General features: G+C 57.0%; 6 protein-coding genes across 6 annotated transcripts; all 6 read left to right on the forward strand.

Moving 5' to 3' along the window:
- Nucleotides 1-387: 387 nt before the first annotated feature.
- Nucleotides 388-5,030, forward strand: ACO1O0_006549 (uncharacterized protein; the record flags this gene model as incomplete). The annotated part of the gene is made up of 3 exons (XM_083195935.1): nucleotides 388-792; nucleotides 845-3,657; nucleotides 4,022-5,030. The coding sequence occupies 3 exons, from the start codon at nucleotides 388-390 to the stop codon at nucleotides 5,028-5,030; spliced, it is 4,227 nt and encodes a 1,408-aa protein (XP_083048951.1).
- Nucleotides 5,031-5,634: 604 nt separating this feature from the next.
- Nucleotides 5,635-6,720, forward strand: ACO1O0_006550 (kinase-like domain-containing protein; the record flags this gene model as incomplete). The annotated part of the gene is given in 3 exon segments (XM_083195936.1): nucleotides 5,635-5,638; nucleotides 5,651-5,940; nucleotides 6,007-6,720. 3 exon segments carry the CDS (start codon nucleotides 5,635-5,637, stop codon nucleotides 6,718-6,720), a joined length of 1,008 nt encoding a protein of 335 aa, XP_083048952.1.
- A 391-nt stretch (nucleotides 6,721-7,111) lies between these two features.
- On the forward strand, nucleotides 7,112-8,644 carry BNA3 (kynurenine--oxoglutarate transaminase; the record flags this gene model as incomplete). The annotated part of the gene is made up of 5 exons (XM_083195937.1): nucleotides 7,112-7,436; nucleotides 7,490-7,562; nucleotides 7,624-7,793; nucleotides 7,858-8,073; nucleotides 8,148-8,644. The coding sequence occupies 5 exons, from the start codon at nucleotides 7,112-7,114 to the stop codon at nucleotides 8,642-8,644; spliced, it is 1,281 nt and encodes a 426-aa protein (XP_083048953.1).
- A 714-nt stretch (nucleotides 8,645-9,358) lies between these two features.
- ACO1O0_006552 (molybdopterin binding aldehyde oxidase/xanthine dehydrogenase) lies at nucleotides 9,359-13,609 on the forward strand (the record flags this gene model as incomplete). Its single annotated transcript, XM_083195938.1, has 3 exons — nucleotides 9,359-9,543; nucleotides 9,618-11,828; nucleotides 11,884-13,609. 3 exons carry the CDS (start codon nucleotides 9,359-9,361, stop codon nucleotides 13,607-13,609), a joined length of 4,122 nt encoding a protein of 1,373 aa, XP_083048954.1.
- Nucleotides 13,610-14,583: 974 nt separating this feature from the next.
- On the forward strand, nucleotides 14,584-16,774 carry RDS2 (Transcription factor; the record flags this gene model as incomplete). The annotated part of the gene is made up of 4 exons (XM_083195939.1): nucleotides 14,584-14,785; nucleotides 15,239-15,550; nucleotides 15,720-16,501; nucleotides 16,574-16,774. The coding sequence occupies 4 exons, from the start codon at nucleotides 14,584-14,586 to the stop codon at nucleotides 16,772-16,774; spliced, it is 1,497 nt and encodes a 498-aa protein (XP_083048955.1).
- Nucleotides 16,775-17,515: 741 nt separating this feature from the next.
- SPO22 (SPO22/ZIP4 family meiosis protein) lies at nucleotides 17,516-20,635 on the forward strand (the record flags this gene model as incomplete). Its single annotated transcript, XM_083195940.1, has 6 exons — nucleotides 17,516-17,573; nucleotides 17,650-18,158; nucleotides 18,196-18,954; nucleotides 19,001-19,568; nucleotides 19,625-20,103; nucleotides 20,216-20,635. 6 exons carry the CDS (start codon nucleotides 17,516-17,518, stop codon nucleotides 20,633-20,635), a joined length of 2,793 nt encoding a protein of 930 aa, XP_083048956.1.
- Nucleotides 20,636-23,434: the final 2,799 nt, after the last annotated feature.

Below are 23,434 nucleotides of genomic sequence, written 5' to 3' on the forward strand. Positions count from 1 at the left end.
CTCATCGGCCTGTCTGACGAACCACAGAGCCAACAGCAGCCACACTTCCAAGGTTTCCACTCCCCAGCCAGTCTCCCACTGTCAGTGGCACACCAGGGCAGCCCAGCACTCGCACCTCACCTCACCTACCCAGTGGTCACCGTTCCTCACCTGTGTGGGCTGATCCGACTTCAACCATCGGTCTCCTCCATCAACCTCGGGTCACGACTCCCTCCACCTGCAGTTTTATCCGCCGCTGCTTGGCTCATGCCTCCGAATTTGGCTCATCCATAATCCCCGACGAACCATTTTTCGCCACCAGCCTCCCTCGAGCGCCCATCCTCGCAGCTGCGCTGTTTGGCCGTCTCCCCTTGGGCCGGTCGCATGTAGCGACGTACATCACCCGCCATGTCGACCGAAGCCCTCAGCGTCGGCACGGCCCCAGCCCAAGATTCCTCTGGGGCCGCCATCGCTGCTGCGCAAGACTCTCCTTCGGACCATAACATCCACGCCAAACCATCAGACGCCAACTCACCGGCCTTCCTGCACTCGCCGCCCGATAGCAACGATGCGGTCAAATCCGACGCCAGCGACTCCGAGTTGAGCGACCTCGACGAAGAGCCCCCACTTCCCGATGCGCCTACGCCGTCCAAAGATGATGAGCCGCAGAAGACTGATGCGCCGCCCGAATCGAACCCGCAGCCGGAACCTGAGCCGGAAGAAGATATCGGCGAGATTCTCCCGGATCACTGGTCCGGTGCAGTTGCCGTCTTTAAACCTACCATGCACCAGTTCAAGGATTTCAATCGCTTCGTACGTTGCAGCCTACCAGTCGCCAATGGAAACCCCCTTTCCCGACTAACAGTACACCCAGATGAACAAGGTCAACAGTTATGGCATGAAGTCCGGTATCATCAAGATCATCCCGCCCCAGGAATGGAAGGACAAGCAGCCGCCTCTGGATGACCTCATCAAGCATGTCCGCGTCCGCGAGCCGATCAAGCAGGACATCATGGGCACGAATGGCACCTATCGACAGGTCAACATTCTCCACGGCCGATCTTACAACGTGCCCCAGTGGCGCCAGCTCTGCGAACAGAGCGAGCACCAGCCACCCGCCCGCCGCGGTGAACGGCGAGCAAACGCCGACAAGCCGAAGCCACGGCGTCAGCCCGCCCCGAAATCCGCAGATTCCTCTGCGCCTAAGACGCGTGGTAGGGGAAGGTCAGGGAGGGGGAGAGGACGACCGGCCAGGAGGGGCGAGGAAGAGCGGCCTATGACGCCAGTCTCTCCGAAGCCTGAATCTTTAGAAGATAAGGATGAAATTGTCGATTCGGTTGAGCAGGATCCGAGCGTGGATGTCGACGCCGATGAGCCACCAGCTGCTCCTGGTCGCATGGGCGCGTCCCGGCCCTCCAAGTCCAACACCCAGTCGGTGTCGGCTCGTCGAAAATACAGCCGCCGAGAGGGGTCCGCCATGATCGATGAAGCTGCGTTCAAAGACTTTGACTACAAGATGGATATCTCAGACTATACCCCGGAACGCTGCGAGGAGCTGGAACGTGCGTACTGGAAGACCCTTACTTACGCTGCGCCTTTGTATGGCGCCGACATGATGGGGTCACTGTTCGACGACCGGACCGAGACGTGGAACCTGAATAAGCTCCCCAACCTGCTGGACGTGCTCGGGACCAAGATTCCTGGTGTCAACACCGCTTATCTCTACTTTGGCATGTGGAAGGCAACCTTTGCCTGGCATCTCGAAGATGTCGATCTCTATAGCATCAACTACGTCCACTTTGGCGCCCCCAAGCAGTGGTACAGCATTTCGCAGGCTGATGCCCGTCGATTCGAGGCTGCGATGAAGAATATTTGGCCGCAAGATGCCAAGGCTTGTAGCCAGTTTCTGCGCCACAAGGGATTCCTCATCTCGCCACAGCACCTGCTCTCGCATTACGGTATCAAGGTCAACAAGGTTGTCTCGTATCCTGGCGAATTCGTCGTCACCTTCCCATACGGCTACCACTCCGGATATAACCTTGGCTACAACTGCGCCGAGGCGGTCAACTTTGCTCTCGAGCCCTGGCTTGAGATGGGCAAGATTGCAAAGAGATGCGAGTGTGCGCAGGCTCAGGACAGCGTCTGGATCAATGTCTACGAGATCGAGCGCAAGCTGCGTGGCGAAGAAACCGAGTACGAAGAGACTGAAGAGGAAGAAGACGAGGAGGACGAAGATGAAGAAGGCGCTTCCGGACTGCCATCGCCACCGTCTAGTCATGGGGTGAAAATCAAGGCCGGTAGCAAGAAACGGAAGCGGGGGCCTGGCGATAAGGGCGAGAAGGTCAAGGTCAAGAAGATCAAGCTGCGTCTGAAGACCAAGGCGGAACCACCCTGCTGCCTCTGCCCCAACGATATACCCTCCATGGAGCTTCTGCCAACAGACGATGGCCGGAAAGCCCATCGTATGTGTGCGCTCTACCTACCAGAGACATACATCGACTCGGTGGACGGCAACGAAATCATCTCCAACGTTTCTGGCATTCACAAGGATCGCGCCGATCTCAAGTGCCTCTTCTGCCGATCGAAACGTGGGGCCTGCTTTCAGTGCTCTCAGAAGAAGTGTGCGAGGGCCTACCACGCAACATGCGCTGCCGCGGCGGGCGTGTTCGTGGAGGAAGCAGATGTGCCCGTTTTTGGCGAGGATCAGACCGAATACAAGGAGCAGGCGTTCGAGTTTAGCTGTCGCTTCCATCGATCTAAACGAGATAAGAAACTGGACGGTGCTGCCCTAGAAGATGATGAACACATACGGAAGAGCGCCGAGGCTCTCAAACCGGGAGACATCTGCCAGCTGCAGTATTACAAGGGGGAAATCTTTGCTGGCGTCGTTGTGGAGAATCGCTCTGATGAGCAGACATTGCTGATTGACATTTTGCCTAATGGGTATGTTGGAAAGTACCGGTTCCTAGGACATATGCTAACCTCGTGCAGTGGGCGTCTTGAAGTTGAATGGAAGTGGCTGCTCCTCGCAGATCCGGCCGACTATCATCTGCCAAAGGCGTCGGCAAATGCCGTTCCTTTACCTGCGTCGCGCAAGGCTAAGGATAAGCTTAACGCGAAGCGGTCTGAAGATGAAAAGCCCAGGAAAGATGACCCCTTCACCGACGGGTGCACATGGGCCGAGTTCAATCTGCACGAAGTGGACCGCAACAAAGACCAGGTCAAGATTGATCTGGCCAAGGATGAGCAGATGTGGTACTACCTGGGTAAGACATCAACCGACGCAAGGGCTCAGTATACCGAAGACCCGTCGAAACCTCGCCACAACCCCAAGGGCAACTATCTCGACACGCTTCCCAAGCCGGCAAAACCCGCCCCTGCCCCCACCGCAAAAAGGAAGTCCTATCCACCTCAGGGGTCTTATGTCTACTCGTATCCTACGGCCAATGGTGCAGCCACGCAGACCGGGCGTGTGGAGAAGCCATATGTGTACAAGCCCCGGCAATCGGGACAGCACAGCTTCGATTCATCGGCAACTTTCACCACGCAGAGATTCGTCCCCACCGGGCCTGCCTCTTCAGCTCCGCAGCAAGCCTCGCACCAGTACAACTATTATTATCACCAAGGTCACCAGCCTACCCAAGGCACTAGCGGCTCCGGGTACCAGGGAACCCCTATGTACACTACTCAGCGCTTCGAGGCTAGGCCGCCCCAGCACCACACGGGTTACCCAGCGTCAACACCCTCACCTCACCAGGGAACTCAGCCTGTTAAAGGAAATTGGAATACCCCTATGCAGCCACAGCCACAACGCCAGGCACAACACCAGCCGCAGCAACAAGGCTATCCACAGAGTGGGTATTCTGCACAGAGTCCTGCTCCGGCTCAGGCATCACCGGCCACAGCTCCAGCACAGCCTCGTCATCCGTCCAAGTTTACGTGGCAAGTTCACCAGTCGATATATCAGAAGTATCCTTTTTTCCAAGTGCACCATAACAGGTATGTATCATAACTAGGTTCACATTTACGCGTACTCACCTAGGCCCAGGGATTCGTCGAAATACCGCACTCCTTACTCCCCATGGGGCGGGTTCACAAATGGCTATGAGGGCGATCTGCGTGCTCATCTCCTGGAAAATCCGCAGGACCTCATGCGACGCACAAGCATGGCTTCAGGATCGCCTCTCAACGTATCCAACGCAGTTAGGCCGTCGAGCGCCCAGCATCCGTCACATGACAAAAGCACGGCGATGCCCTCGGCGTCACCTCCACCACCACAAGTGTCGTTTTCTGGCACACCGGGTCTTCATCAGCAGCCGTCAATGTCGCCACCAATCTCAGCTGGCCCAGTAGGTCAGCAACTTCATCACGATCCTAAACCTGACCAGAGTTCGGGGGCGCACCAGACACCTCAAAATCCACCTCAAAATCAAGCTGCGAGCAAACCGAAGCCTCCAACAGCCTCGAAATCCTACAAGATCCCACCTAAGGAATCTCCTGTACCACTCCCAGCCAATTTTTTGGCCGCAATGAGCTCGTCGCCTGGTGCTTCACCATCGGCCTCAAAAGGCCCCCCGGTACAGGCCACAGCCCAGCCTGCTGCGACAACAGGTGCCCAGGTTGGGCAACATACCGCATCGTCCCCTCAACCCTCTGTGGGTGTGAGTACTCCCGTCTCGGCCGGCAGCCCAGGGCGGAGCATTGCGGCGAAAATCTCAACAACGCCGATTCCAGTTCCAAGATTCCCTGCCATGACGCCTCATCAGGCGGCCGCCCGGGCTTCTGCTTCTCAGAAGATGACGCCAGCCGGGCTGAACACCCAGCAGGTTCAAGAGGCGGCGCAGGACCCTGTTTCTGCCACTCTCAAGGATGAACAGCCTATCACTCCCGCCGCGGGAGATGTGCCAATGACTGATTCACCAGCCAGCCAAGTCCAGGCAGCTGGCAGGACTCTAGAGTTCGCCGATGTTCCTGGAAGTGAATCGATGGAGTTTATGGAGAGAATGATGGCAAACCTGCGGCGCGTCGTGCAGGGAAGTTCAGGGATTTGAGGCTGCTAGAGTCTTTTTCAATGATGGATGCGCTGCTCCTCAGCGATACCTGTATATACAGCGGTGCCTTGCTTCTACTTGTTTTTTCTTTCGTTGAAGGCGTTGGACGGATGGGCGGGTGCATGATACATCCTCATACGACGCGATGCGGCTGGGTGATTATGTTTTCTGGGGTTTGGAGGCGTTTAGGGACTAATAAGTCGTGTATGATAGCTAAGTGACGGAGAGACAAGTGACTTCAAGGGAACGTGGGATACATATCTACCCAGATAAGTACCTGAAGTCGAATAAGAGCCAATAATAGGCAAGGTACGACGAAACTTGATGGCACGGGACTGTGCATCTCAGGTTCGGCGGTGCGCACCGGGTTGGTGAAACTCGGACTCAAGTGTGTGAGTAGGTACTGAGTACTACGTATGGACCTATGTAAACAGAGCAATTCACTTGTGTTCTTTCCTCACTCTTGAGACAATTTTATCACCCACCCTCTCGGAGAGATCAACAACCATCGTCATACTCTCTCTTATAACTGCTCTTCTAGACAAACATTTGACCAACTACCTCAACACTGCCACTCTCGTCACTTCATTCCAATACTCGAATTATGGGTTCTCAGGCAGAGTGGCCCTCTTGGGATGAGCCGAAGCGCTCCATTGACCCCTCTCAGCCTTTCCAGAGCGAGTTTCCAGGCCTGCTATGCTGGAACGACGACGACCAGTCCGTCTCACATATCATCGACTGCCAGAACGGCCAGGTCCCGTACCTGAGAGGAACCGAGCTCGGTTCCGGCGGCTTTGCGAGGGTCTACAAAGTAATTCGGGAGACGGACAGCAGGCTCTTTGCCGGGAAGGCATCCAAGTTCGGCCACAAGCTGAGAGATGAGGCGCGAGTCCTGCGGCGCCTCAGGCACGTGCGTACTACAGCGTTTCTCACCTTGACGGCTTTGTTTTTTGAGTCGAGGCTGACGCGCGGCTAGGACCACATCCTCAAGTATGAGGACTTCTACGAAGATAAGACTAACCCGGCGGCTACGATGCTCCTCACGGAGATTTGTGCTGGAGGTGACCTGAACACCCATATCAACTACGTGACGCGTGGCATGTCGCCTGTCCATATCCTACGCGTTATCAAGCAGATGGCCGACGCGCTCACGTACCTTCACGGTCAGTCCATGTTCCACTCGGACCTCAAGCCAAGAAACATCCTCATCCGGTCCCTGAAGCCGATGAACGTGGTCCTGGGCGACTGCGCCGACATCAAGAAGGTGGGCACCCGCGTGAGGCCAATGGGCACGGCGCCCTACTACTCACCCGAGCTGGTGGAGAACCATCGGCACATGGGCACCGCGGACGACGTGTGGGCGCTCGGGGTGAGCGTTCTGGGGATGATGGCGCAGTGGCCGCGGTTCAGGATGGTGAGCAACGGCAGCCGGTGGGAGCGCAAGCTTGACGAGTATCCGCTGCAGTGCTGGGAGCATGCGGGCCAGCTGGCGGAGCTGAACCCGGGCCATGGGATTGTGATACTGATGGAGAAGATGCTGGCCTGGAGAGTCGAGGAGAGGATCACGGCGGGGGAGCTGCGGGAGATGGCAGAAGAGGCGCTGCAGAGGTGGGAGAGGGTGCATGGGGATGGCGAGGGCGAGTTGGAGGTCAAGACGCCCGAGGGGTTCAGCCCCATTGAGTTCTGGTGATGGTGGTGATGCTTGGCAGTTACTATTACCGATGTACGAAATACTACTGTTGATATCCGTACAGAGAAATGTATGAGTAGCCGGCGTTTTGTCCGTGGGCCGCTACTATTCCCAGACCCACGCAGCCGGCGCAGAGCAGGCCAATTAGTCATCGGGTGAAGCTCCGTTGCACGGCGATGTCGCAATGTCTTTGGTGCGAGAATAAGCGTCTCTGGCCCTCACACGAGCTCCGCTCTTTGCTCCTCAAGTTGGACTGAGACTGCTATCCACGGTGGATGGTATATTTATGTCGCTCGCCGCGCCGTCTACTCTCCTCCGCTCCACGGTGTTGAAAACCGCCGCCACCAGCACCCTGACAAGATCCCTTACAAGGGCACAGCACAACTGCACCATGGCGACGCTCAGCGACAAGATTAAGCCCGCGGCCCGCGTGTCCGGCCAGCGGAAGGATGTCTGGTCCTTCATCAACGAGGCGGCTGAGAGCTCACCCAACCAGCCCATCGTCAACATGGGCCAGGGCTTCTTTGGGTACAACCCGCCGCCCTTCATCCTCGACGCGGCCAAGAAGGCCCTGGACCGCGTTGAGTGCAACCAGTACTCGCCCACCAAGGGCCGCCCGCGGTTGAAGAAGGCCATTGCTGATGCCTACTCGCCCTTCTGGGGCCGCAAGCTGGACCCTGAGACCGAGGTTACCATCACTACGGGCGCCAACGAGGGTAGGGATTTTCACTATTCATGACTAGGTGAACTTGTTGGCTGAGAGTTATAGGCATGCTGAGTGCTTTTATGGCGTTCATTGAGCCCGGTGATGAGGTCATTGTCTTTGAGCCCTTCTTTGATCAGTATGTCTACTCACAACGTTGCCCCTTTTTCACGACTGGTGAAATCTGACCCTTCACCCAGGTACATTAGCAACATTGAGATGCCCGGCGGCAAGATTGTCTACGTCCCAATGCACCCTCCCAAGACGGGCGCCACCAAGACGTCGTCTGCCGGCGACTGGACCATTGACTTTGCCGAGCTGGAGCAGGCCATCACGCCCAAGACCAAGATGATTGTTCTCAACACACCGCGTACGTATTCTATTACGGGGGCACGCACTACTTGGACTATCTGTGGCTAACAAGTATGTGTCAGACAACCCCGTCGGCAAGGTCTACTCCAAGGAGGAGCTGCAGAAGATTGGCGACCTGTGCGTCAAGAATGAGATCATCATCCTGTCGGACGAGGTCTACGACCGCCTCTTCTACGTACCATTTACGAGGATGGCGACGATATCGCCCGAGGTGGAGCGGCTGACCCTGACGGTTGGGTCTGCGGGCAAGAACTTTTACGCCACCGGCTGGCGCGTGGGTATGTAGCATTCGCGTTGATTATGTCCCTTTTTTCTTTCTAGTTTTCAGAACTGACTCTCCTCTTCCCACTAGGATGGCTCATTGGGCAGCCACATCTCCTTCAGCACGTGTCGGCGGCGCACACGCGCATCTGCTTCTCGTCCGTGTCGCCGCTGCAGGAGGCGTGCGCGGTGGGGTTCGAGGAGGCGGACAAGCAGGGCTTCTGGGATGAGACCATCGCGGAGATGAAGGGCAAGATGGATCGGTTCAACGAGGTGTGGGACGAGCTGGGCATGGCGTACTCGGAGCCCGAGGGCGGCTATTTCGTGCTGGTCAACATGAGCAAGGTGCAGCTGCCCGCCGACTACCCGTTCCCGCCGCACGTGGCGAGCCGGCCGCGCGACTTCCAGCTGGCGTGGTTCCTGATCCAGGAGGTGGGCGTGGCGGCGATCCCCCCGACTGAGTTCTACACGGACAAGAACGCGCACATGGCCGAGGACTATATCCGGTTCGCGGTGTGCAAGACGGACGATGTGCTGGAGGAGGCCAAGGAGCGGCTGCGGGGACTGAAGAAGTACATCAAGCAGTAGAGGTAGAATGGTAGAGAGCGGTAGACGGTGGGTGGTGGTATTGGTAGGTAGATGAATAGACTGGCCCTTTGTGTTGGATCGTGCTGGAATATCAAGTGTGGAAGGTTGCAATTGCACCCCGCCTGAGTGGGTAGATCCTGGAGATTCGCTATGAGACTCGCTAGGACTCACTAGGAAGCCCCGAATTAGGAGCCTAGGAGGCGGCCGACAGTGGAGATGGTCCCCTGACGCGGAGCCGGCCGAAGCCTCGACTCCCTGGAAGCGGGGATTTCTGATGGTGGGGTTCAGATGCCGCCCCTGATAGCACCCTGCGCCACAAGGAACCCCGCTGTCGAAATTGGCACAGGCTTGAGCTGCCAATCTCGATGCTGCTGATGCGAATCTGACGCAATCCGCACGCATCTGGTCTCACTTAGGCACGCCTTGTTACCTTATCTGCTTACACACATAGAACGGTATCACGATCGCGTCGGGCAGTTCGCCACGAGACCTTAAGATGGCTCCCCTCCGGCAGCTGGCAATCTCGCTGCTGCTGAGCCCAATATTTGCTTTCCTCTCCGGTAATCATACCCTTTTGCTGTCCTAACCTGAGCGAAACATTGGGGATCTCCTCCAGCAACTGTGGCGATCCCCGTTAAGCATCTCATCACCGATCCTCCCTAGGCTTCAGCTGCCCTGGGAACATTTCGGTGGCAATACGAACAGCTGGGCGCCATGGCCCCGATAGCCATCTCCCCCGAGCGGGAGAGCCAGCCGGAGTCGCTGGCGTCTTTGACGGCCAAGTTTGACGACACGATCCGTTTCTACCTCAACGGCACCAGGGTCGTCCTTGACGAGATCGACCCTGAGGTCACTGTGCTGGAATACCTCCGCGGTATTGGTCTGACCGGAACAAAGCTGTAAGATCTCATTACTCACCACTAACTCACCACTCCTCATCCTGGGAGACCCGGGCTGACCAGCTCCCTCGCAGCGGTTGCGGCGAAGGTGGATGCGGTGCCTGCACCATTGTCGTCAGCCAGTACAACCCAACCACCAAGCAGATCTACCACGCCAGCGTCAACGCCTGTCTGGCTCCGCTGGCCAGCCTCGACGGCAAGCATGTCATCACCATCGAGGGTATCGGCAACACCAAGCGGCCCCACCCCACCCAGGAGCGCGTCGCCCGCGGCCACGGCAGCCAGTGCGGCTTCTGCACCCCGGGCATCGTCATGAGCCTCTACGCCCTGCTGCGCAACAATGCCTCCCCCTCGCGCGACGACGTCGAGGAGGCCTTTGACGGCAACCTGTGCAGGTGTACCGGGTACAGGCCCATCCTCGATGCCGCCCAGACCTTCAGCGCCGATGCTGTCTGTGGCAAGGCCAAGGCCAACGGCGGTGGGGGTTGCTGCATGGACAAGGACGGCGAGGGGGCGGGCCCCAATGGCGGAGGGTGCTGCATGATGAAGAAGAATGCCGGAGACGACCAGCCCATCAAGCGGTTTACGCCGCCGGGCTTTATCGAGTACAACCCGGACACGGAGCTCATCTTCCCGCCGGCGCTTAAGAAGCACGAGATGCGCCCGCTGGCCTTTGGCAACAAGCGCAAGAGGTGGTACCGTCCCGTAACGCTGGACCAGCTCCTACAGATCAAGAGCGTGCACCCGCAGGCCAAGATCATCGGCGGCAGCACCGAGACCCAGATCGAGATCAAGTTCAAGGCCCTGCAGTACCCCGTGTCCGTCTACGTGGGGGATATCCCCGAGCTGCGCCAGTACGCCTTCAAGGACGACCACCTCGAGATTGGCGGCAATGTGATCCTGACAGATCTGGAGAACATTTGCGAGGCGGCCATCAAGCATTACGGGCACGCCCGCGCTCAGGTCTTCGAGGCCATGCTCAAGCAGCTCAAGTTCTTTGCAGGGAGGCAGATCCGCAACGTCGGCACGCCGGCAGGTAATCTCGTCACAGCGTCCCCCATCTCGGATCTGAATCCCGTCTTCTGGGGCGCGAACAGCGTCCTGGTCGCCAAGTCGGCGACGCAGGAGACGGAGATCCCCATGTCCCAGTTCTTCACTGGGTACCGCAAGACGGCCCTGCCACAGGATGCCATCATCGCGTCGATCCGCATACCGGCGACGGCCGAGAAGGGCGAATTCTTCCGCGCGTACAAGCAGGCCAAGAGGAAGGACGATGACATTGCCATTGTCACGGGCGCGCTGCGCGTGAAGATGGATGACGAGGGTATCGTCCGTGAGTGCAACCTAATCTACGGTGGCATGGCGGCCACGACGGTGCCCGCTAAGAATGCCATGGAGTATCTTGTCGGGAGGAAATTCGCCGAGCTCGAGACTCTGGAGGGTGCTATGAGTGCGCTGGAGAAGGACTTCAATATGCCCTTCAGCGTACCGGGCGGTATGGCCTCGTACCGCAAGGCACTGGCGTTTGGGTTCTTCTACCGCTTCTATCATGATGTATTAGCGACCCTGGACGGCGAGAGCAAGCATGCCGACAAGCAGGTCATCGACGAGGTGGAGCGGGAGCTTTCAAGAGGAGCTGTTGATGAGAACACGGCCGAAGCGTATGAAAAGGAGGTCACGGGCAAGTCGAACCCTCACCTGGCTGCTCTGAAGCAGACGACCGGTGAGGCTCAGTATACCGATGATATCCCCGCCATGAAGAATGAGCTCCACGCCTGCTACGTCCTCTCGTCAAAGGCGCACGCCAAGATCTTGTCCATAGACTATTCGGCCGCACTGGATATCCCTGGGGTGGTCGATTACATCGATAAGAGCGACATGCCGTCCGAGGACGCCAACATGTTCGGACCGCCTCATTTCGACGAGCCCTTCTTCGCAGACGGAATGGTCTACACGGCTGGCCAGCCCATTGCCATGATTCTGGCCACGTCGGCACTAAAAGCGCAGGAGGCGGCGAGGGCCGTCAAGGTCGAGTACGAGGAGCTGCCCGCGATCCTGACTATGGAGGAGGCCATCGAGAAGGAGAGCTTCTTCAAGCACTACAGGGATATCAAGAAGGGCAACACAGAGGAGGCGTTCAAGAACTGCGACTATGTCTTTACGGGCACGGCGAGGATGGGCGGCCAGGAGCACTTCTACCTGGAGACCAATGCCTGTCTGGTCGTTCCGAAGCCCGAGGACGGCGAGATGGAGATCTTTTCCAGCACGCAGAACGCCAACGAGACGTAAGTTGACCTATGTTCATCCTGGCCGATCTAGCAACGCTAATGGCTCCCATAGACAAGCATTCGCCGCGCGGGTGTGTGGCGTGCAGGCTAACAAGATCAACGTCCGCGTGAAGAGACTCGGCGGCGGTTTCGGCGGCAAGGAGAGCCGATCAGTCCTGCTCAGCTCGGCGCTGGCGCTGGCGGCAAAGAAGACGGGAAAGCCCGTGAGGTGTATGCTGACACGAGAGGAGGACATGGTCCTCATGGGCCAGAGGCACCCGTTCCTGGGCCGCTACAAGGTTGGCGTGAACAAAGACGGCAAGATCCAGGCGCTGGATTGCGACATCTTCAACAATGCCGGGTGGACGTACGATCTCAGCCCGGCGGTTGTGGAGAGATCATTGTCACACGTGGACGGGTGCTACAAGATCCCCAACGTGTTTGTGCGCGGCCGCCTCTGCAAGACCAACACCATGTCGAACACGGCGTTCCGAGGATTCGGTGGCCCGCAGGGCATCTTCATTGCCGAGACGTATATGGAGGAGATTGCAGACAGACTCGGGATGCCCGTGGAGACGCTCCGTGAGATTAACTTTTACAAGTACAAGGACGAGACGCACTTCAACCAGGAGATCAGGGACTGGCATGTGCCGCTCATGTATAAGCAGGTCCAGGAGGAGAGCGACTACAACAGTCGCAAGGCGGCCGTGGCCAAGTTCAACGAGGGCAACAAGTGGCGACGGAGGGGAATGGCCCTCATCCCCACCAAGTTTGGCATCTCGTTCACGGCCTTGTTCCTCAACCAGGCGGGGGCGCTGGTCCACATCTACCATGACGGGAGCATCCTGGTGGCCCACGGCGGCACCGAGATGGGACAGGGACTTCACACCAAGATGACGCAGATTGCCGCGCAGGCGCTGGGAGTGCCGCTGGACAATGTCTTCATATCAGAGACGGCCACCAACACAGTCGCCAACGCGTCCCCCACAGCCGCATCGGCGTCGTCGGACCTCAACGGCTACGCCATCTTCAACGCCTGCGAGCAGCTCAACGAGCGCCTGGCGCCGTACCGGGAGAAGCTGGGCCCCGGGGCGACGATGAAGGAGATAGCGCACGCGGCGTACTTTGACCGCGTCAACCTGTCAGCGCAGGGCTTCTACAAGACACCGGAGATTGGGTACGTGTGGGGGGAGAACCGCGGCAAGATGTTCTTCTACTTCACGCAGGGCGTGGCGGCGGCGGAGGTGGAGGTGGACCTGCTGACGGGATCGTGGACGTGTCTGAGGGCAGACGTCAAGATGGACGTGGGGCGGTCGATCAACCCGTCCATCGACTACGGGCAGATCCAGGGGGCGTTCGTGCAGGGCATGGGCCTCTTCACGATGGAGGAGTCGCTGTGGATGCGCAACGGGCCGATGGGAGGCAACCTGTTCACGCGGGGCCCCGGCGCGTACAAGATCCCCGGGTTCCGCGACATCCCGCAGGTGTTCAACCTGTCGCTGCTCAAGGGCGTCGAGTGGGAGGAGCTGCGGACGATCCAGCGCAGCAGAGGCGTGGGCGAGCCGCCACTGTTCATGGGCAGCGCCGTCTTCTTCGCGATCCGCGACGCGTTGCGGTCGGCGCGCAGGGACGCTGGCGTGGAGGCGCGAGTTGGGGATAGCAAGGACGCAGGGGGGTTACTGCGGCTGGAGAGTCCTGCGACGGCGGAGAGGATCCGGCTGGCGTGTGAGGACGACATCATGAAGAGGGCACGGGTCGTGCCTAAAGAGGGCGAGAAGAGCTTCTTTGTAGCGATCTAGTGCTGTAGCGATCTACGGATAGTGTATTTTTCCTGCCTGCTTGGTTCCTGGGGGAAAACGTGGTTGACTGGCCAATTGGGGCTAGTTGATGAATTAGGTACGGATAGGGTGTCATCAGTGACCACTGGTCACAGGGATTGGCGCCGCCGATAGCCGAGGCAGCTCGGTATCGATTCCAGCAGCGACGCAACTTGCATGATGGAATAAGATGGCTGCAGAATACAGTACATATGAGTGGCATCTTCTGGTGCGGTATTATGAGTCGAGCAACATCCGGTGCAAGTTTCAGAACAGCAGCTGAATCCAATGGGTTGCTGGAGGCTTGCTGCACGTCCCGGATCCGGTCTTCGGCGCGCAGGACCACTTCTTGTTGGGCCAAGCTGACGGCTTGACGCTTCTCAGACGCTGGGCTGGGCTGTCTGCACCTCTGTGGCTCCAGCCTGAGCAGCCTCTGCATTTGTGCCGGGGGCGCCCCGCCATTTCTGGCAGACTTGCAGACGCAGCTGGCGCTTCACCCATTGCCAGTGCCACTACGAGTGCCACCGCCCACATGCAGAGTAATGCCAACCTGCAAATCCATCGCCTAATCGCCTAATCGCCCCCACCGACCTCGAAGAAAGCTGAGCTTTTGCCCGTCTCTGAACCTGAACAATCTTCCGCCTCTTCTCACGGCAGACCGCCCTGTCACGACCCGGCCGACGCAATCAGCCCATCGCGCCCCGTTGACTGTCGACCATCAGACCACCCGAGGCCTAGTCACGAAGCCTAGCCACGAAGCCCATCACCAAGCGACGCGCGAGAAACCCTGCCGGCCACTACTCGACACGAGCTGCCATAATCCCACCCACACGGCCAGGCACTCAAGTCACTGGCCCTCGAACCACCCCGAGCGCGCTGCACTTCTGCAAGCAGCCGCCCGCGAATGACGCGCGCCGCCACTGCGTAACATCGACGGGGTCCAATGGGCAGCAGCCATGGCTGACCGGAAGGCGGCCGCTGCGAGCGACACCAAGAGCGCAAAGGGCGCCAGCGGAGGAGGAGCACCACCACCATCAGCAGCAGCAGCAGCAGCAGGGAACGGCGGGGTCGTCAAGACAAAGCTCGAGGACGTGAAGCGCGACGCCAAGGACGACACGCCCAGCAAGAGCCCCAAGAAGCGGCGCAAAGTGAATCATGGTATGTCCCTCCCCTTCTGCCGATGCCTCGTCTGAGTCGCTATGCCATTGATGCGGCCACGTGTGGTGGGGTTGGTGATCGTCTGGTTAATCTGTGCCATTCAGCGTGCGTATACTGCCGCAGATCTGTGAGTAGACTCCCCAAGGGCCCCAGCACCTAAGGATCCATCCAGTCGAGACCAGCCGGCCTCGACAAACTGACAATAACCTTTGGATCGTATGGCATTTCCCTCGAAACAATGGCTGACAATTTTCTTTTCCGCGCGGCTAGCATATGACCTGTGATCTCGTACGTTGAACCCGTTGAGAAAATCGGACCTTCTCTAGCCCAGTCGCCCAGGCTGCTGGGCAGGAGGGTGGCGCTTGGCAGCCTACTGACGTTGTGGACAGGAGAGACCTTGCACGAGATGCATCAAACGCAACATTGGTCACCTTTGCCACGACGAGCCCCGAGACGGCGACTCCAAAAAGTCCAAGACTAGCCAACAGGGGCAGCAGGGGCAACAGCAACAGCAACAGCAACAGCAGCAGCAGCAGCAACAACAGCAGGCCGGCGCCGACGAGACTGCCGAGACACCATCCGAAATGGGCCGCAGTTCTATATCCAGCAATATGGGCCCGCCGCCCAGTTTTGACGGCACTAGGCCTAGGGCGTCGTCAGGCTTCGGTGCCGGGATGCTGGGCCAGAGGAACACGATGCCTCTGGTGCAACCAGGCGGGGCCCCTGGGATGCAGGGGAATACGATGAACCAGGGCGGTGGCAGCAGTAACTCAAACCAATGTAGGTCTCGACACCCCCTTGACCTTTTACACACACTTTTTGTTCGCCTGTTCTTTCCTGAACGTTACTCAACACTGGGTGGCGGGCTCTTCTATCTGAGCGACATTCATGTCTCACTCTGTGGGCGATGAGGTTGTGCTGACCGTCTGAACAGTTGCCGGCTTCTCGGATGCGTGGATGACAGCGCAGAATTTCGAGGGCCTGAACAGCTACAATCCCAACTACATGATCACGCCCGAGGTCTCACACGAGTTCAACCTGCTCAACGACTTCCTACACACCAGCCTTCTCGATGACAACGGCGTGCCGTCCGAGGAGACGCAGCAGAACCCGGCGTTTGCGAGGGCCTTGAAGCACGACATGCTGCCGTCCGGGTTCGGTGCCGGCGGCGCCTCGGGCTCCGCGGCGGGCGGACACCCCTCGGGCAGCAGCGGGCTTGGGTCTATGGCTCCCCCGCCCAACCTCGAGGGTAAGGCCATCTCCCGCCCCGGCAGCGCCCTGCCGGGCGACAAGGACAAGACGCGCGAGTACTACCTGCAGGCGGCGGACCCATCGGGCAACGACAACCCGGAAGAGCGCATGGGCCGCGTGCTGCGGGCCAAGTACGATGCCGGCCTGCTCAAGCCCTTCAACTACATCAACGGCTACGCGCGCCTGGGCAAGTACCTGGACGGCCATATCGCGGCCTCGTCCAAGCAGAAGATCCTGCGCACCATCAACCAGTTCCGCCCCAAGTTCCGCGAGAAGGCCCAGGGCCTGACCGACATGCAGCTGGTGTACGTCGAGATGTGGTTCGAGCGCCAGCTCATGGACTACGACCGTGTCTTTGCGAGCATGGCGGTCCCCGCGTGCTGCTGGCGCCGGACGGGCGAGATCTTCAGGGGCAACAAGGAGATGGCGGAGCTGATAAATGTGCCGGTCGACCGACTACGTGATGTACGACTTCCTATTTTCCCCCTCCTGTCTCCTGAGTTGTTTATGATTGGGGGCACTGCTGACCGCTAGTAGGGCAAGATTGCACTGCATGAGATCCTGACGGAAGAGTCCATGGTGCGGTATTGGGAAGAGTTTGGGACGATAGCATTCGACCCGGCGCACGAGACGCTCCTGACGGCGTGCTCGCTCAAGAACCCGAGTGACACGTCGGACCACCCCGTGGTCAAGTGCTGCTTTTCGTTTACAATACGCAGAGACGAGCACAAGCTGTAAGTTCTTCCGCTCTTTCCTCCCCCCGCCGAGGTAATCGACCCAGCTCATACGATATGACCAGACCGGCCTTGATTGTGGGCAACTTCCTCCCGCATGATCCGCCTCCGCAGGGGTGAAAATAGCATTGATTTGGGATATCTTTGTATGCTGGAGCAAGGCTCCTTGAGAAGCGAGAGAAAAAAAGGGTATACAACTAGCGAGGAAGAGGAGGAGGAGGAGAAGGGGTTTCCATTATTGCGGCGTTCATACCAAGTCATGCCAGTTCCGGATTCCTTTCAGGGCGACATTCCCAAGCAATCGGGATTATTTTTCCAACCATCCCTTCTTCCTTGAGTCTCTTTTCTATAGAAGCGTTTGTAGCCGATCGTATATCCCAACAGCACCAGCCCCATTGTTGGGGGATGCACCGTCCTCGCAGCACCAGCCAGCTTTTTATGCCGTGACATAACCTCTATTTACCACTGTCCCGATGCGATTGAAAAGGCCCTAGGCTAAGATCCGTAATATGCATCTGAGCCAAGCGTCCGTGTAATTGTTGCTTATATGGGCCCATGACGGCAGATGGTGTTGTAGCATTTATGCAGTATGGAGACAGAAGGAGCTCCCAAGACCACGAGCAACTCCAAATTAAGGAAACCACAACCCTTGAACGTCGCCGACCTCGTTTAGCTGCTTAACCCCAGAAATGCTCTTCCTCTGGACTTCTACAATCACCCAAAGACGCTCTGTGCGAACGCAAACATGCCTCGATTGGATCCCGTAGCAGCTGGTCGCGAGAAGAAGGCTAGATCTATCATCGGTAAGCATCTTCGACGACAACTATGGTATCGGAGCTGCGAGACTCATGCCTTTTGTTTGCCGCCTAGAATTTGCAGCAGACCTCCGCTCCAGGCTCCGTGATCCCCGATCCCCCGATCTGCTCCTCGCCGAGCTTGGCCACCAGATTAGCACCGTTACCGTCCTCTCCCAGAAGGTGCCCCTCCATCTCCCCTCCGGCACCGCAAAAGATCTCGAGAGGAACGGGCGAGACCTATGGAACTTATGTATCCGCCTCAAGCGCGACGGCGCCGCTACGACTGTCTGTGACCCGCGGCTTCTATCCAGGACGAGGCTCTTTGCGTTTTACATACTGGAGCTTGGTCGCCGCGCGGGGAGAGCGAAGCGCGATGCCACGTCTGAGATGGTATACATGATGGGTCTGGCAATGACCCTGGGTAGGATATGCTTTGAAGGGGAGGATCTAGACTCTACCAGGGCGGCCCTGCAGAAAGCGGCCGAGTATGTCGAGGGCCTAAAAGGCATGGATGGGAAGGATGTGGAAAGCCCCTCGCGGGCCGCGAGAATCAGACTGGAGGCTGACTATCTCTCCATGAGAATGGCCCTGGTAAGATATAAATGCCCCTTTGCTCATGATTTACCAGCTAATTGTCTTTGAGTCGTGGAGAGAGAACTGCCTCGATGTTGCGGAGCACATGTTTACTAAGGTTGAGACCCTAAAGGGGGAGCTCGACGCTATTTCAGCAGAGAACATGGCGGATACCTTACGGCATATTGGGGCTGATTGTTCCGCCAGGGGTGATTGCACGATGGCTGTCAAATGGTTGAAGAGGGGGCACGAAATCATCAACTTGCAAGCCCTAGATCGGCTCTCCGTCGAAGGGCTGGACACTCGGTTAGCTATATGCCAGAACTTGGTTCAGAGTCTTCTGGGCCTTGGATCTCCAGAAGGAGTTACTGAGGCAAACGACCTTGTGTCATATGTCGAGTCTGAGATTGGGGACAAGCCCATTGTCTTGCATTGGAGATTGGAAATCCTCCAAAGCTCACCTGACGAAGTCTTCGATGCCGAGACCTACGCCAGCATCCTCCGACGCATGGTGCGCGTGTTCGACTTTACAAACCAGACCTTTCACTTCTTATTACACCACATCAAAGAGCTTCGAAACAAGAGCTCTCGATTATCCTGCGCACTTTTGGATGAGCTGCTGATGCAGCGGGTCTTGAGGTCGGAAAACAGAGGGTGGCTAAACAAGATCATTGTGAGGCGGGTGTGGATGAGCACAACGGACTCCGACTTACCCGGTTCCGACACCATAACTAACCTGATCAACACACTAGAAACCATTCGTGCAACGATAAGTCAACCTTTGAGTCCAGATGTGGCGGGTGCGGTACAGTCGGTAAGTCCTATGTTTAGTTGTATCAACTCCCTACTGACACCTGTAGCTCGTTTGGAAGAAGATAGAGTCTACCATTGCAGAACATCAATTTGAAATTGCAGACGAGTGGTGTTCCATGGCTCTTCATGACCTCTTCTCCAACTGTGGTGACACCAACAGCGCCAAGTTTAGACGGAAGCGAATTGTCTGTGCCATAGGGCTCAACAATGCGGAGGGGGCTCGTGCTGCTTTTGCCGCTATGTCGGAGCCAGCCCAGAATGAGCCTTTGACGAGATATCTCATGTTCAAAACGTCGCTTTTGGATTGGGACAGTGAGCTTGGATGCCAGAGTATTGAGCATCTGGCAAAGTCCGTTGATATAAACCAGTGCCAGGAGATGCTATATGCTTGCATCCGAGAAGCCCAACAGGCCGGGGATAGGCTGTGTACGCTAGCAGCACTCAAGGCTGTGGCTTTGAGTTGGGATCCCGCCGGATCCTCCGTAGCTTGCCTGCCCTCGATTCTCCGAGGGAGTATACGATTGATCAACTTGATGGAGAAAGAGGGACGAGGCGACAAAAATTCTGACTCACTCGACCTCTTTACTGAGGATACGTGCAAGCTCTTCGAACTAGGTAGGTTATAAAAAGGGGTTGAGACCACTGTAGAGGCTGACAGCCCAAAGCGGCAGGACGAGCAAAGCAGAATCAGAGAGACAAAGACGGCAATACGATGTTTACCGTTGCCGAGCTGGATTGGTTTCGAAAGAACGCATATAATATCGCGGTTGGCAAGTGTGCATCACCATCATGGGATCTTGGAAACTTGGTCCGTATGTTCAGCGCTTGCCTCGATTTTATCGGCTGTTACCCTCCAGATATACCGCATCGCTACTCTAAAGACTTGGAACTCATGGCCATGCGCTGTCACTTTGTCATTGCAGCAGCTCTCGTGTCACTCGCCCGCACAGAAGACAGAGCTGATGAGAAACTGCAGAGGTACCTTGAAATGAGGCAGCACATTGCTATCTTCGACATGATGTTACAGGGAGTATCGGACGAGCAGCCAGAAGAAGTTATTTCAGATCTTAAACGGAAGATGTCGACATTATCTGTCTTCGATTTTGAAGGAGCAGCCGCACTAAAGAACTGGGACGATCTATCGATTATTGTGAGAAAGTCGGACACGTGTAAAGACGAAGCTTCGTTAAAAGCCATGGGAGATTGCCTTCTGAGAAGTCACGCAACTGGTAGAGGTAGGCCAAACATGAATTGCCCTTCAGAGACACCTGATTAGACTGACCTGGATAGTCACGTTTACGACCTTGCGGCTCATCATCAACCGGATTTTCGAAGTTGACAACTTTGACTGCCAAAAACTAGCCAAGTATATACGCTGCCTGTTCCAAGCAACGGTAACCGTGGACGACGGTCTGGCATTCCAACTTCTCAAGGAGGCTCTAGACATGGCCCGCCAGACCGCTGAAGGGTCTCGATCATTCCCAGCAGCAGAGCTCGAGTGGCTTGCTGCCAGCTCCTTCAACCATGCTGTCGACTTTTACGCCCACGGTGAGGAGCATGCATGCCACAAGTGGGCGCTCGTAGCCATGGATCTGGCGGCGTATATAGATGACGGGGGAGGGCTACGGGATCTGTTACAGGACAAGTTTGCCAAGTTGCGCTTCACAGCCAGGAAGCAGTAGTCTGAGGGATTACGATGTCAACCAAGCACAAGGAGAGGTCCCAATGTATTATAGAAAATCAACATTCCATGGCCATCATCGTCATCATCAAAAACATACGAAGTAAAATATCAGCATTCTCCGCTTTGACCAAACCAAGTGCTTGGTGCATGTAGTACAACGCAACGTAACCTCCCATGCTATGCAATGCTATCGTGTATGAGCAGCACAACGCCTCCCACGGGCCTTCCCATGCCCCTGTCAGTTTCACTACAACATCGTGAATGCCCGGATCCCCGAAACTCCATGCTGATATGCAACTTGGAAAGACGGTTGCCCTCCTCCTATAATCCCGGTATCTTTGTGGTATATCCGCCTCTTCGTCCCACCGACTGCGTTGATAACAAATGAACAAGGACGAAATAACTGAAAATGAAATAGCGCGAAATGGTGAAAGTTGTACAACCGCGATGAAACTCGTCCTCGGCTCTTGTTTTGCCTGGCTGGAAATCGTGGTACCGGTTTTGTACCTTGTCAATTGCCCTCTTAAAATCTGCTATCCGCGGCGTCGGATAGAGCTTTGTCAAGATGCACTGTACACGAGATATCTCCCCCTTTACCGTCTTTGCTACTTGTGGGTAACATGAGAGGGTTTCCCGGTTCAGATAATGTTGGCGATACTCAGACGGTCCGTGCCTCTTTTCGCACTATCGCCTGCCGCAGGACTGCTCGTCCCACTGCCTTCTCTTGTCGCTCTTGCACTCTCAGATGCGTACCGCGGGGCGTCGGAGAGCCGAGGTATGTCAACTCCGGTAGTAGGCGGCTCGCTCTTGACTTGCGGTGGTGGTAGCGTTGCCCATGTCCCACTCGAAGTTGTCGAGGCTGCGTTCGAGCTGACGGCGGGTGTGGTTGGCGTGGCCAAGGCCCTAGCTGCCGTCTCCAGCTGGGTCCAACCACCCCATTCCTTGGATTCCTCCATCGTCAAACCTGTCCTTGCCTCAGAACTATACATGCTGTTGCTCGTGGACGAGGACAGCGCCCCTACCGCTGTTACTGCCGGTCGCTCGAGGCTCGTCTCGCGTTCTAGGCCAGCCCACAACCAGTTGCTATTTGGAGAGCCTTGTAGATCGGCAGTAGTATACACAATGAGCTCTTCATCAGCTGCAATGGACTGCAAAAGCGCTGTGTGGTGATCGTGCGGTGAGCGAATGGATGGCGGTGGCCGTGTACGCTGCACGTACTCGGCGTGTTCGGCACGCTTAGGTCCAAGGACCGAAACGAAGAAGGAGAGGTAACGACCACAAGGAATCGCTACATCTCGGCGGGGGCTGATGGAGGCGAGCGCCCGTATACAGCTTGCACCTTGGTCGAAGTATCCGGTAAGGAGCAGAAATAGAGTGCAACGAAAGAGGTGGGTAGCCAGCAGCGCAGTTGCCCCGTCATCGAGAGATGCGCTTGTTCGCTGAATCAAGGCAGCTGTGTCCAGAGCGACGAGTGTACAGCCTTCCACAGCGACTAGACGAGTATTCGGAGAGCATCGCGGAGAGAGGTTGTGACGATGAAGAAGCATGCGAGCGTGGAATAAATAGGCCAGCGGACCCAGGAAATGAGGCGCCAGGGGCAGGTTGCTTGGCGGATGGCATTGCGGCGGGAATGAAGACTCAAGGCATTGCCTGAAGTGGCTTTCGAACGCAGAAACACGTTGCTGGGAAACAACCGGAGACGACAGAGCCTGAAGTAGAGCCGGGTAGCAGCGAACCACGTGGATGACAGCTAGCAGGGAATGGGTTAGAGGCTGAGCCCCGTTGGGCACGAGCATCCCGTCGGCTCGAATGTACTGATCGTCCACCCCGGCCGGCAATGATACATCGCAGTCCGAGTCGTTGATCAAAGAAGGGCGGGAGAGTTCCGAAGCCAACATGCGGTCAAGAATATAGGTGGCCCACCATGTGCGGCGTCTCATTTCACCCTCGATTACCGGCCATGGCCCAGTTTCGACGTGGAGGCCCAAGTCCTGACCTATACGGACTGCATTACCCAAGATACTCCAGGCAGTCGACTTGAGGTTCATCTCGTTCAAACAGAGCGTCATGAGAACCATACCACGTGCGTTGTCGAGATCAAAGTCATTGGTCCACGGGTCCGTCATTTTTCGAGCCGTCTCGAGAAGTTCTGCTGGTCGATAGAACGAATTGTGTGTTGGGGTCTCAGTCGTGAAGAGACTGCCCGTTGCCAACACGGTGAAGAATAGAAACAAGGAACTCGGGGGCATTTTGGAGAGTTGACCGCTGTAGAGCTCGTCGACAGATGCTTGGAAGGTTGGCCAATGGAGAATGGGGAACATGGTGTGTGCTAATCTGTAGTAAGAATGCATCAGGTGGTCGGCTGCTTGGCGTGGAGGTAGCTCTGGCCGTGGAGGATCGAAGCGTGCAAGGCTTGCGGGCCTGTACTGCGCAGGGAGTTTGTACACTCCCCTGGAGGCGTTGCGCATGCCAGCTCTTGCCCGAGAAAGTTCAGGTATGGGCCCTGAACGTTCTATCTGCCTTGGTTCTGAGCCTATGGGCGGCAGCTGTAGGGGGGCCTCCTCTGCAGGTTCCATCTCGATATCCATCGACCCATCCCGTCCTTCAAGTTTCCGGCGTAAATGACTGTTCTCTTGCTTCACTTGATTCATCTGCTTCTCCAAGTCTTGGACCTGCTTGATCGAAGACATTCGTCGATTCGTCTCTTTGGTGAACTGGCACTTGACGTTTCGACTCGAGCACTCGGAACAACTCGTGGTCTCGGTCGCGTCACACTTGACTTTGCGTTCACGACAGG

The sequence above is a fragment of the Amphichorda felina genome, assembly GCF_050947745.1.
Source record: "Amphichorda felina strain 45539 chromosome Unknown scaffold_6, whole genome shotgun sequence".
Taxonomy (NCBI): Eukaryota; Fungi; Ascomycota; class Sordariomycetes; order Hypocreales; family Bionectriaceae; genus Amphichorda; species Amphichorda felina.